Source organism: Lutra lutra, chromosome 11 (assembly GCF_902655055.1).
Source record: "Lutra lutra chromosome 11, mLutLut1.2, whole genome shotgun sequence".
Taxonomy (NCBI): domain Eukaryota; kingdom Metazoa; phylum Chordata; class Mammalia; order Carnivora; family Mustelidae; genus Lutra; species Lutra lutra.
In genome coordinates, this window is record NC_062288.1 from 107,405,080 (window position 1) to 107,417,102 (window position 12,023).

At 53.9% G+C, this 12,023-nt stretch overlaps 1 protein-coding gene and 1 long non-coding RNA gene across 2 annotated transcripts in view; both read left to right on the forward strand.

Moving 5' to 3' along the window:
* The window catches only part of DNAJB6 (DnaJ heat shock protein family (Hsp40) member B6), a 61,018-nt gene that overhangs the window by 29,092 nt on the left and 19,903 nt on the right, over positions 1-12,023 (forward strand). Inside the window, 4 exon segments of the mRNA XM_047694165.1 lie at positions 7,552-7,683; positions 9,319-9,374; positions 9,376-9,461; positions 10,069-10,139. Of these exon segments, the coding sequence (XP_047550121.1) occupies positions 7,552-7,683; positions 9,319-9,374; positions 9,376-9,461; positions 10,069-10,139 (345 nt within the window).
* Positions 4,426-6,311, forward strand: LOC125080400 (uncharacterized). Its single transcript, XR_007121358.1, has 2 exons — positions 4,426-4,889; positions 5,717-6,311. It is a non-coding gene; the product is annotated as an uncharacterized LOC125080400 (long non-coding RNA).

Below are 12,023 nucleotides of genomic sequence, written 5' to 3' on the forward strand. Positions count from 1 at the left end.
ACTGAGCCACCCAGGCGCCCCTAGAACACTAATGTCTTACAGTCATTAGAGCCCCAGCAAGACTGTCGTTTTTAAGAATGTCTCGGTACGCTGAGTATTTTTATTTACTTCTGTTCTCACATTAGTAAGAGCCAAACTTCAGCACCTAAAGCTGTTTCCTGAGGGTCCATTCGGTTCAGACCGTTTTCCCTTCATACACGGTCTCAGTCCTGGAAGCCGTGTCTGCGCACCCGCCGTAGCCACGGAGAAGGGACACGGCCTGTCGCACGGGGCCAGCGGGCTTTTGGAGGGAAGTGGCGTTCCCGCAAAGAGGGTCGTAGCAGACTGTTGTGACCCAGACGTCAGTTTGACGTAGTGAGCCCATCATTTTGCTCTCCCAGGCTTCGAGGAGGTGGAGAGTGAGGACTTGGAGCCCGGGTTGGAGGACTCGGCCGAAGATGCCGCGAGCGAGGAGGACAGCGAGGTTTTGGATGTGATCTCTAGCGAGGAGCTGGATGTCTGTAGCGAAGATGAGCCCAGCGAAGGCTGTAGCCGGGGCCGGGGTGAGCTGCTCAGTGAGGAGCTGGAGTTTGTGTCCAGCGAGGAGGAGGCGAGCGTTGGGGATGTGGAGGAGCTCAGCGAGGAGTGCGTGGAGCTGCTGAGCGAGGACAGCGGGCCGGAGCCGGAGGGGCTGCCCGCGGGCCCGTGAGCCGGGGGGCTGGCCCGTGGGCTGTGCGTGTGGAATAAAACGTTTGTGCGTTACGAACCAGTGCCTGAGACCGTCCTTGCTCAGACAGTGGAGCGGTCCTGGAGGGAGTGGACGAGTGGAGAAGGGGTGGGGCCCCGGGAGGAGAGGCGGGGGGCTCCTCCCGCAGGCCCGCGCGCACCTTGAGTGAGAGGCCTGCGCTTCCAGGCCCGCGGGGTGGCCTAGGGCAGCCTCAGTCCCACTGGCTTGGGGGCTGACAAGAGGAAATGGTGCCTCTTGGTCTTTGGAGGCCAGGAGTGTAGAACCAGGTCCTGGGAGGGAACAGCTCTTCCAGCCCCCTCAGATGGTCCGTGCGTGTCTGCACACCCGGCCCCCTCTGCGAGTGTGTCCCTGTCCAGATATCCCCCTCCTCGGGACACAGCACTCCTGGATTCAGACCCACCCTACTGAGCTCGTCTTAACCTCCTCATCAGCAAAGACCCTGTTTCCTTCCGGAAAAGGTCACACTCAAGGGCTTGGGGCTTTGGGTTCCACAGCATTTTGGAGGGCCACAGTCTCCTGTAAAGTAGCTTTCCCCAGAGTTGTCTGTATACTCCAAAAGCAGCCCCTTTTGGAAGGGGAGAGACGGGGAGGCCTTTGAAGCGAGATGTGCTAGAAGGAGGCAGAGGTGAGAGGCGCGGGTGCCTCCCCACTCCTCAGGGATGAAATGTCACACTCGCGTGTCCCCGCAAATGTCCTGGGAAAGAAGGCAAGGAGTAAGACTTGACAATCCACATGGACACGTGACGTGTCCGGCTGGTCCCCAGCGTCGTGCAGCTCTTGGAGCGGCCGCAGAGCCCGTGGTCCCGAGTGAGTGGTGGCCGCTGCCTCTGTTGCTGCGCCTCTTGGGAGGGACTGGCTGTTTGGGTCCCATTTTCCTGAAGAACGTGGCCGCACGTCACTGTGCTTCCTTGGGAGCGCTTGCCCTGGATGTAGAGCTGGCCGTCGGAAGCAGCGCATTTTCATTTGAAGTTAATGCTGGCGAGTGCGGGCGCCTTGGCTCTTCGTCCTCGAGCCCGTGCTTGGCAGCGATTCCGAGACGTGCCTGTGGCGCCCTCCGGTCCCTGCCGCACGCCCGCCCGCCGGGAGAGGAGAGGCCGGCTGCCCGACAGGGTGGTTCTGAGAACCCTTCCCGGCCGGGAGAACAGCGGAGCCGACCCAGGGCGGATGTGCAACCCCGTGGGCAGGGTCTGGCTGCCAGGCTCTCCGTGCGGTCTCACTTTCCAGGGTGGCAGCGCCCGGACCGCTGTCGGTTCTGCGGTGTTCGTGTAGTTTGTGGCCTCGCTTGGGTCAGTTTCCGGAGTCTCTTGTGGGTCTGGCTCCCTGTGTCTTCCACGTGGAGTTTTGGTCTGTGTAGTTGAGGGAAACACTTCCTGGGAACTTGGCGGAGAGGTTCTGTGGCCGCAGCTGTGGGAGAGTGTAGGGAAGTCGAACGGGGGCCGCCGACCCTCTTTCTTTGAAATGTTGTGCTGCATTTGAGGTTCTGTTCTGTCCCCCCCCCCACCCCCGACCCCCCGTTTTTCTTATGGCCCGGGAGGGAGTTGATACTGTGAGGCCTGTGGGGGGGAGCTGCTGGCACCACACGTTGTCAGAGTCTCCTGCCCCGCGCCTGGGGTTTGTGGCTCCTGACGCACGCGAGGGCTTCGGGGTGGGGGGCTAGGAGCCGTGTCCGTCGTGGGGGACTGAGTTTGGTTCCTGTGCTTGAGTTTGGTGTGCGCTAAGCGGGTAATCGATCTGTGTCTCCGAACTTGTTCTGTGTTTGTCTGTCAGATACGGAGTCTTGGTAAACCTTAAGAACGTGTATGGCTTTAAACACCTTCACGAAACTTTTCCCCATAAGGCTGTTGGCACGTGTGCATTTGTAATGTGCGCTTTGTGCTGAATTACTCCACAGCGCTCAGATGTCCTTTTTGTCCTAAGTGTCACCTTGTGAGGCGGCTGCTGTGAGGATCTTGCTGATGCGACTGACCCCCTTCAGGGATTTGGTTTCCTATTTCGGGGGGACTAGCAGGATCTCTGAGGTAGAGAAGGTGTGCTTGGTTCACAGCCGGGGCTCATGCGACCGTGTTGGCTCACGGTCCAGACCTGGGCCTGTTTCGGGTCGCCTTGGTATCTCCCCACTTAAAGGTCCTTGTAAAATCAGTGATGGAGAATACGGGTCTCATTTTCTGGAATCTGTGGTACGTTTCTCCGGAGAGAAGCAGCAGGGTCTGTATTTATGTTTCTGTTTCCCACCGCATGTCCCTCTCTGAGGAAGTCTCGCTGTAAGGAGTCGAACAGGTTCCGAATGGGAGAGCTGCGCCCTGGGGGGGATCCCAGAGCCCGTCAGGCTGGAAGAGCCAGTGTCCCGCCGAGAACCCAGCAGGCTGGAGAATTCCTTTACTGGGGGGAGGGCGGCCTTTTGTTCTCTTCAGCCCTTCAGTGGATCGGAGGAGGCCCCCCTGTCCCGGGAGCCCAACACGTGCCGTTCCGTCTGCTGACGGCTGCGTTAGTCCCACGCAGAGGCGCACCCAGGAGCCCAGCTGGCCAAGTGTCGGCGCCCCTTGGAGTTTCCCCGTGAAACTCGCTCCATAGGCCGCCCCCGTCCTCTCCGGACCCGCACTGCTGTCCTCCAGTGGCGACTTCATCTCACCGTTTCCCTAACGGGACGATGGCTGTCCTGCGGTGCCCGGAAACTCGCTCACCTTCCTCCCTCGTGAGGTCCTGAAGCACCGTGGAAGCAGCGTGTGTCTGCGGTGCCGCGGTGCGGGGTGGGGGGGGCGGCCGCTTGCCGGTGCGGCCCAGTGTGCCTCGGGGCTCCCTGACCGAGCGGGAAGGGCCCTCGCCGCGGGCCTCGTGCAGTCACTTGTGGTCGCGGCCGATGATTGTGAGTTCGGGGGCGTCACTGACACAGGTTTGGCGCGCGGGCTCCGCTTCTGTAGGTTCTCTCTGACGGTAGCATCGTGAATGTATCTTAGCACGTTCCGGATGTTCGGTTGTGCGGTACAGCACCCGCAGCGCACAGGACACGCGACTCCCCGGGCCCGTGGGGAGGCTTGTCCGCGGCCGCTGCGCGCAGTTCAGCTTCCGATGAACTCGGGCTCTGCTGTGGGAGGGGTGGGCCCCTCGCCCCGTGTCGCTCAGGGTCCGTTCCTCCTGCGCCCGCTCCCCCTTTCCTTAGCCCCGAGAGACGTCTCCGGTGGCTGCGGTTAGTGTGTCCGCTGGGCTGGGAGGAGCACCGTGTGTGGTAGCGTGGTGGGTCACGTGGCGTTGTCTTGTTACAGCTGTATCTCTAAAACAATATTTATCCTCCTTAAAGATGATGCATGCTCAAGACTTGGGAAGTACAAACGGGGTAAAGGGGGAGATAACCAGCATTTGTCTTGCTACCAAAGAAAAATCCACTGTTCACATTTTTCACATGCTGTGGTTGTAATGTGTTACCTGAGTGTTCTCTTCTGCCTTTTTCTAAAACCTGAACCTAACGGCCATTTAAATATGCACGTTTCAAAGCTGTTAACGGGCGCCTGGGTGGTTCAGTGGGTTAAAGCCTCTGCCTTCGGCTCAGGTCATGATCCCGGGGTCCTGGGATCGAGCCCCGCATCAGGCTCTCTGCTCAGCAGGGAGCCTGCTTCCCTCTCTCGCTCTGCCTGCCTCTCTGCCTGCTTGTGATCTCTGTCAAATAAATAAATAAAATCTTTAAAAAATAAAAAAATAAAAGCTGTTTACCACTTCCACTTTTGGAAAGTCTGGTTATTTTCAGTTTTCAGTATATAATTAATGGTTTGAATTCTTAGTGCACTGAAATATGTTCATCTTTGAGATGAGTGATTTCCCTGAAATAGAACTGCTGGGTTGAAGAGTTTTTAAAAATGGATTGTATGTAGTTTGGGGCTGAAGATTTTGCAAGGTCACGGGACATACTCCTGTACTGCTTTTTGAAAGAGCACAGACTAGTAACAGCCAGTGATGAGCTCCTCGTAAAGGCTCGTCTAGTCTCACTGTGGCGGCTTTTAACAGCATAAGCATGAAATTAAAAAAGAACGTGTTTCTTCATATCACCGTGACTGTTGTAACAAAGATTTTTCATTTTCAGGCTTAAAGTTTTATAATTTTAATATTTGAAATTATGTAAAGTTAGATGAGTAAAACAACTACCTGAATTGTCGCAAAACATTTAGGCTGTGTGGTTTAAAAAAAAAAAAGATAAAAGATTTTTTTAGAAAAATACCAGAAAATAAACTGAAAATCCACTGGCCTTACTCCTACTCCTACTTTTTTTTCTTCTTTTTTTAAAAGATTTTATTTATTCATTTGACAGAGAGAGAGAGATCACAAGGAGGCAGAGAGGCAGGCAGAGAGAGAGAGAGGGAAGCAGGCTTCTTGCTGAGCAGAGAGCCCGATGTGGGACTCGATCCCAGGACCCTGAGATCATGACCTGAGCCGAAGGCAGCGGCTTAACCCACTGAGCCACCCAGGTGCCCCCAGCACGAAGGATTTGATTGCTGTGTGAACCTCAAGAAGTTAGGACTGAATACACTAAAAGAACAAACCCAGCAGGATTCCGTGGAAATGCAGTCTCAGGTGCAGAGCAGCGGGGGTTAGGGACTCGCGTGGGTCGTGAAAGTCTAAAGCTGCGTAAGTTCTTCCTGATGTCTGTTTCTTAGAGGAGAGTCAGAAATTGCACAGTGTGTTTAAATTGCATTCATGATGTTTGTTGCTTCACGTGGGGGTGGAGGTCAGGGTGGCTCTGGCAGAATTGGGAACTGCATTTGGCTGTGGTTTTAATTGAGCGGGGTGAGTCTCTGGGGAATTCACAAAGTGTTAACTAGGTTTTTGTCACGTTCGTGATGGACTTTGTCCATACTTCTGTTACAGTGGGCTGTAAGCCCAGCCCCGTTATGAAGAGTACGTTACCAGCGATCTTCCGGAAAACGATTTTGCGGAGGACAGCATTTGCTGTGCAGTGCGGGGGTAGAGCCGCAGCACCGGCAGTTGGTTAGTGGTTCTCAGCCGGTGCCCACTGTGACTCTCACATGGGTTCCTCGGGGACCGATGAGCCACGCCTCCACCCTGGGATTGCACAGAGGCCTTCCTCCTCCGGCACCTTCCCCTTCTGATCTTTGAGGAGGGCCCCAGTAACCAGCCCCTCTGAGCGTGTCCTTCAGGGCCACCTTCCTGCTCGTGGCATTAGATAAAGCAGACCAGCCGATTTTTGCTGAGAACCGCTCTGAGAGGCCAAGACTGCCCGTGCTCTTTCCTTGGCCCTGTTTTGAGCTTCTTGAAGCCGCACCTCAGCCTTGCCTAGCCGACTCTTCTCGCTGCGGCGCTCCGTGCGTGTCTGCGAGTCAGGGCCGAGTTCACCGTGAAGGTCACGTATGTCCGTGCACTTGAGTTGCATGGTGAACTCCATTTCTGCGTGGGGCTGGTGCTCCCTGCGTGGTCACTCTGGCCTGCTTGTCCAGAGGGTCGTCCAGAGAACAGATGCTGGTCCTGTAATTTCTATGCGGGCGTGGAGCGTGTTTCTGGTTCTCTGGCATGCATTTTTTTCTTAGTGTTCTTCAGGATTCCTTGTTTGATTTCATGCAGAGCCCCTCAATTTCCCTGAGAAAAATAGAACACTGATTAATTCACAGAACCACAGTGCACTTTTAAAAAGTCTGTATAATTCTTAGGTTTTTAGTAGGTGCCCATTGATGGATAACCAACAAAATATCAGGGCTAATCTTATTTTTATTTTCAGGAGCATTCGGTGTGTCTAATAGGAATACTGTGTCTGTCTGTATTAGTAACTTTCTGTTAAAGCAGAGCACATCGTTCATGTCTGCCAATTAACATTTATTCAGACTTGACTTTGACTAATCCTTTATAAAATTTTTTTTGAGATGTCAAGTTTACAGAAAAGTAGATGGAATTCTTAAACCCCATGGCCCAGAATCAGCAGCTACTAAATTTGCCTCACTTGCTGTGTTCTGTCATGTAAATTAATATTAAAATAATCCATTTTTGTTAATTACGTTGGGGAAGGTAACCCAGGTCCCACGGAAAACAGTTACCCGAGTGCGAAGCCCCTTAGTCTTTGCAGTGGTGGCAGCAGGGACAGTGCCGAGTCGGACTCCCAGGCCACACTGAAACAGCTCCTGAGAGCCCCTGGGCAGCTGGGTCAGTTAAGTGACGGCCATGGGCTTACGTCGTGATGCTGGGCTCCTTGCTCAGCAGCGAGTGTGCTGCTGCCCCTCCCTCTGCCCCTTGCACCACAAATGCACGCAGGCACACTCTCTCTCAAATAAGTAAAATCTTAAAAGGAAAAAAAAAAAAATCCCCTAAGAAACGCTTAACTCTGGGTCACAAACAAGTTCTGGGGGGCTGGGGTGGGGTGGGGGATGTGCTGACTGGGAGATGGGCGTTAAGGAGGGCAGTGGTGGATTGAGTGCTGGGTGTCGTGTGCGGGTGATGGATTCTCTCTCTGAAACTTAACAGTACACATGGGTATGTGCTCACTTGCATTTAAGTAAAATCTTGATGCGAGAAAAAGAAGAAAAACCCAGCTCCTTGTGTGAGTTTGGAGTGCACGAGTGATCCCGGTTTTCATGTTGGTCACACAGTGATTATACCAGCAGTCTGGTTAGTTTTTCCTTAGTACGCTCCAGCTGTGGTTGAATTAAACGAGCAAGTAAAGCTGCTGGTTATCGGTGAACTTGGTTGTTCTCTGGACCAGCGTCGGTCCAGCGTCCTGACGAGTCTCTTCCGATGGAGGAACGTGCTACGAGGCGGTGACCCGTGTCCCTCTGCTGCAGCTCTGCCGTGCAAAAATGAGCTGAACTGCAACTACCTCTGTTTGTTTCTAGAAGACCCATTCGAGGAATTTTTTGGCAGTCGAAGAGGCCCCCGTGGAAGCAGGAACCGGAGCACAGGGTCGTTTTTCTCCGCCTTCAGTGGATTTCCGTCTTTCGGAGGAGGGTTTCCGGCTTTTGATTCAGGTATGAAACCCTTCAATCTGACGTCCGGTCTGTGGCCGATGTGCGTGCCGTTCAGTTTCGGAAGGAGCGTCTGTCCTTCTGGTCCGCGTCGCCGTGTGCGTTGGTGGTTGTTTCCTGTGTGCCAAGCCTGTACTTAGTAACCTGCGTTTTCCTCTCTCAGCTTCCCGAGAGTGTTTGACTTGAAAATCCACTTCTCATCTTACTACCAAAGGTCAACATTTCATGAAATTCCTGGTTAAAAGAAGTCACTTGATTTGGGGTAAATAATTGTGAAAAATCCTACGTATAGACAATCTCCCTGAAACCTTTTTTGTCTGACCTCCTCGGTCGCTGTAAGAACAAGAGTCTTCTGGGAGGGTCCAGGCTGAGGAGACGAGAAGGGGGCTCTGACCCTGTGTGCAAGCGTCCTTGGCCATGCAGAGCGCGGCCCGAGGGGTTGATTGTGGCCTTGCCCTACAGCGGCCGGCAGCTTGGTGGCACGCCTGTGACTCTTGAGTTTGAGGCCCATGCTGCATGTAGAGATCCTCTAAAATAATAAAATCTTTTATTAAAAAAGGGCAGCTCATCAACCAGAGTACTGTGCGTGGGGCCTGATGCAGTTACGTATTTTCCCTGAGAAATTAGGATCTTTTCTTGGACGTTCGTATAGCCCCTTCACAGAGGAGCGCTTGCACCTCTGGATGCTGGGACTCCTGCTTGAGTTGCTGCGTGGTAGGCGTTGGCCGTGCTTGTGCAGAGCGCCGCCCTACGGCCTGCCGCTCGGCCGCCTTCCCGTCCCGCACGCTGCCGGCACCGCGCAGGTGAACGCGGGTTTGATGGCACATGGACGCACGGGCTGCCGCACACCCTTGCCTGGGGGACCACGCAGTGCGCTGCGGGTGAACTTGCTGAGACTCAAGGGAGAGTCAGAGAAAACCAGTTGAATACATCAACCGAACGGTGCTTCACTGAAGAAATGTGTGTTTCTGCCACGTGTGGATGCAGACCTTCTGGCAGCCCTGCAGAGTCTCCTGTACAGGCGGCTGGGGATTTGCCCTGGCGTGAATGTCTTCAAGACGGACAAGCAGTAATGAGCTCTGGAAACACGCCGGTCCGTTTCAGAGATCGGTTTGCTCTGGTGTGACTTGAGGAGGTCGGGGGTTTCTGGCCTCTGGTGTGATCGCTGTGATTGAGAACGCTGTGCACGAGTGAATTATGTAGGTCCGTACGTTTTCAGTAAGTGTTCGCAGCTAAAATTGTTTGCGCTCTTTAATAACTCAGAGGTTCACCCCTTCGCGGTCACACTGCGAGGAGAAGGTAAGCAGGTTGGCTTGTGGCGTCCTGCGCCGCCCTGCTCCTGCGGACTCCCCGGGCCCCTGGCCTCCTGCCCCAGCGTGGTACGTGGTGGTGGCCGGCCAGCTGTCGCCAGGGTGAGCCACCAGAGCGTGCAGCAGAGTGCTGGCGGGGAGAGGGGAGAGGAGACTGCATGGGAGAAGGGGGGGGCGCCTCTCGGGCTCCCTGGCCTCCAGAGGAGCACGTGCCGCCCCCTCGTCCTCATGGTTCTAGGGCCACTCTGTGCAGGCACCGCTCTCCTTGGTTTGATGCGTTCTTCCCTGGTTTTCCTGACTGGTCCCTAATCTTCCCGTTTTCCTGCAGGATTTACTTCCTTCGCATCACCAGGTCACGGGGGCCTCACTTCATTCTCCTCTGCTGGCATTCGGTGGTAGTGGGATGGGCAACTTCAAGTCTATATCGACTTCTACTAAAATGGTCAACGGCAGAAAAATCACTACAAAGAGGTACGGAGCTTACATGTGCTTCTAAAGTGAGTAGACGTGCTCTCCAGGGGCGCCACGTGTCTTCTGCGGGTGCTCGGTGTGTGCAGTGCGGGTTGAATCTGACACCGGGGGGGTCCTCCAGTGTCTGAGTCAGAGCTTTCCCCCTGAAATGCTGCTCAGTGTTTCTCCAGTGGAGGTGGTCTTTGCGTGGAGCCACGTTCAGAGCGTGTGACAGCGTAGTGACCGTGGAGGTGGAGAGCACGGCCTGCGGGCGAAAGCCGCGGGCTGTCCGCACTTGCAGAGCGCGTGGGCACCCGGGCCGTGGGCAGCCGGGCCGTGGGCAGCCGGGCCGTGGGCAGCCAGGCCGTGGGCAGCCAGGCCGTGGGCAGCCAGGCCGTGGGCAGCCAGGCCGTGGGCAGCAGGGCTGCGCTGGGGACGCAGCTCGGTCTGTCGGGAGGAATGCACTTTAGGGAAGAGCCGTCGTCATTAGGTTGCTCTGCCCTGGGTTCTTAGCCTTCAGCAGGAGTGGTTTCCTGTGTGCTGGTGGCAGTGCCGCCGTTTTAAAATAGGCAGGTAATGCTCAGTGTGTGGACTCTAAAAAAGGTCTGCGGTGCATTTTCTCTTTCAGAATTGTGGAGAACGGTGAAGAGAGAGTAGAAGTTGAAGAGAACGGCCAGTTAAAGTCCTTAACGATAAATGGTAAGGAGCAGCTGCTGCGCTTGGATAACAAGTAACCAGGCTCGCGCGCGGCCGGAGCGTGAGCGGTAACGGGCGCGCCGAGGACCGGCACGAGCGCTTTTTTGGGAAGATTTCAAACGAACTCCACTTTCAGTATAATGTACCTAGTCTGAAGTATTTATACACAGCTCGCCGGAGCCCTGTTTGTCCTAGACCTTTGAGTTTCTTGTTGGGACCACATAATAGGACCATTGTTTGGGGGTTTCTGTTTTTGGTGTTTTTTTTTGTTTGTTTTTTGTTTTTGGTTCTGTTTCGTTTTGTTTTTGTTTTGTTTTCTTGTCTTTAAAATTGTTGTAAATCTCTGTATGCACTTTGCTTTTTTATTAAACGTAATCCAAGGCGGCCGTGACTCTTCCGTACACTAACACCAGCACGGACCTGCTTCCCATTGTGTTTGAAACGTGAGCCGCTAGAGTCAGCCTGCTGTGAAGTTAACATTGCCAGGATGAATCTTCCACAAAAATAATTTCAGTTCTTCTCAGTATTTAGTAGTGAGAGATATTAATACATTAATGGTGATACATTTCTCGTTTAATAATAAATTGAGGATGTTTTTCTAGTTGTGCATGAATGCTGGCAGCTTAGTAAGATTTGACAATTGTTTAAATATGTAATGTTAAGCTTAGGTTTAAAGTAAAGCTGGTAAACTGGGTCTTTGTCATTTGCTTTAAAAAAGAAAAATAAATGCAAATGTGTTTGGTGCGTTCTTTCCTGAGAGGGGCTGTGTCCGTGTATGATTTTTGTGCCTGGGCCTCTGGCGTCTCCTCACCCTGCGCGGCTCTGCTCCTCGCGGCGCCCACGGATGCGAGTGACCTGCGCTCGGCTTCTCCGCGCTTTCGGGGGGGTGGAGGCTTTCCTCTGTGTCTCCTTTAAGGACGAGCAGTTCGTTGAAGCTCCTCCTGTGGTAACCGTTTTATGGGGAAGGAGGACACGGCTGTGTGGCTCTTTCATTCTTTCCAAGTGGGTTTTAGGTTTCTAGCGTACGTTTCGTGCCGACCCACGTAAAGACGGGACGCCATGGGTTGACAGAGATGTGAATGGGAACAAAACTAAAGGTCTTGTTCGGACGTCCACATCCGCCCCAGTCAGCACCGACAACTGGAACCCAGCCACAGGGGTGTACACTGAACGGCCCCCACTCAGCTTCGTTTTGGGTAAGCCCTAGGGGCTTAGGTAAGCCTAGGGTGCCGGAAAGACAGGACCGCCACGGGGCAGTTCCTTCGTGACACACAAGCTTCTGTCTGTGCAGGCCCGATTGGAAGGCATGTGGAAATTGCCCACGGACCCTAGAGTCTTCACAGAATCAAACCTGCTTTTGTTGAAAACAGTATTGTAGAAAATCCCACAGAAAATATAAAGATCAGTGCAAAATGTAGAGTAAATTATTTTTTTTTTTTAAATTTTTGAGAGAGAGGAGTACCAGCAGAGGGGGAGCAGCAGGCAGAGGGAGAGGGAAGCAGGGTCCCCACTAAACAGGAAGCCCGGCGCCGGACTCGATCCCAGGACCCTGGGACCATGACCTGAGCTGACGGCAGCTGCTTAATTGACTGAGGCACCCGGGCGCCCCTTAGTGTCAGTTCTTCAAGACAGCTGAACTGAGGGAAGCCATGGAAGGTGCTGGAACGTCTCGAGAAGAGAGGCACGGAGATGTGTCACACCGAGAGAACGCTTGTAAGTTCACAGACCGGAATTGTGACACCAGAAAGCCCATTTCGGTTTAGGCTGTTAGGGTAGATGGTTTCTCTGGTACGAGAAACTGCAGTTGGTACCTGGAACCAAACAGACGTGGCATTGACCATTGTCGTTAGAGGTGGGTGGGGTGATGGTCTTGTAGGGACATCGGGC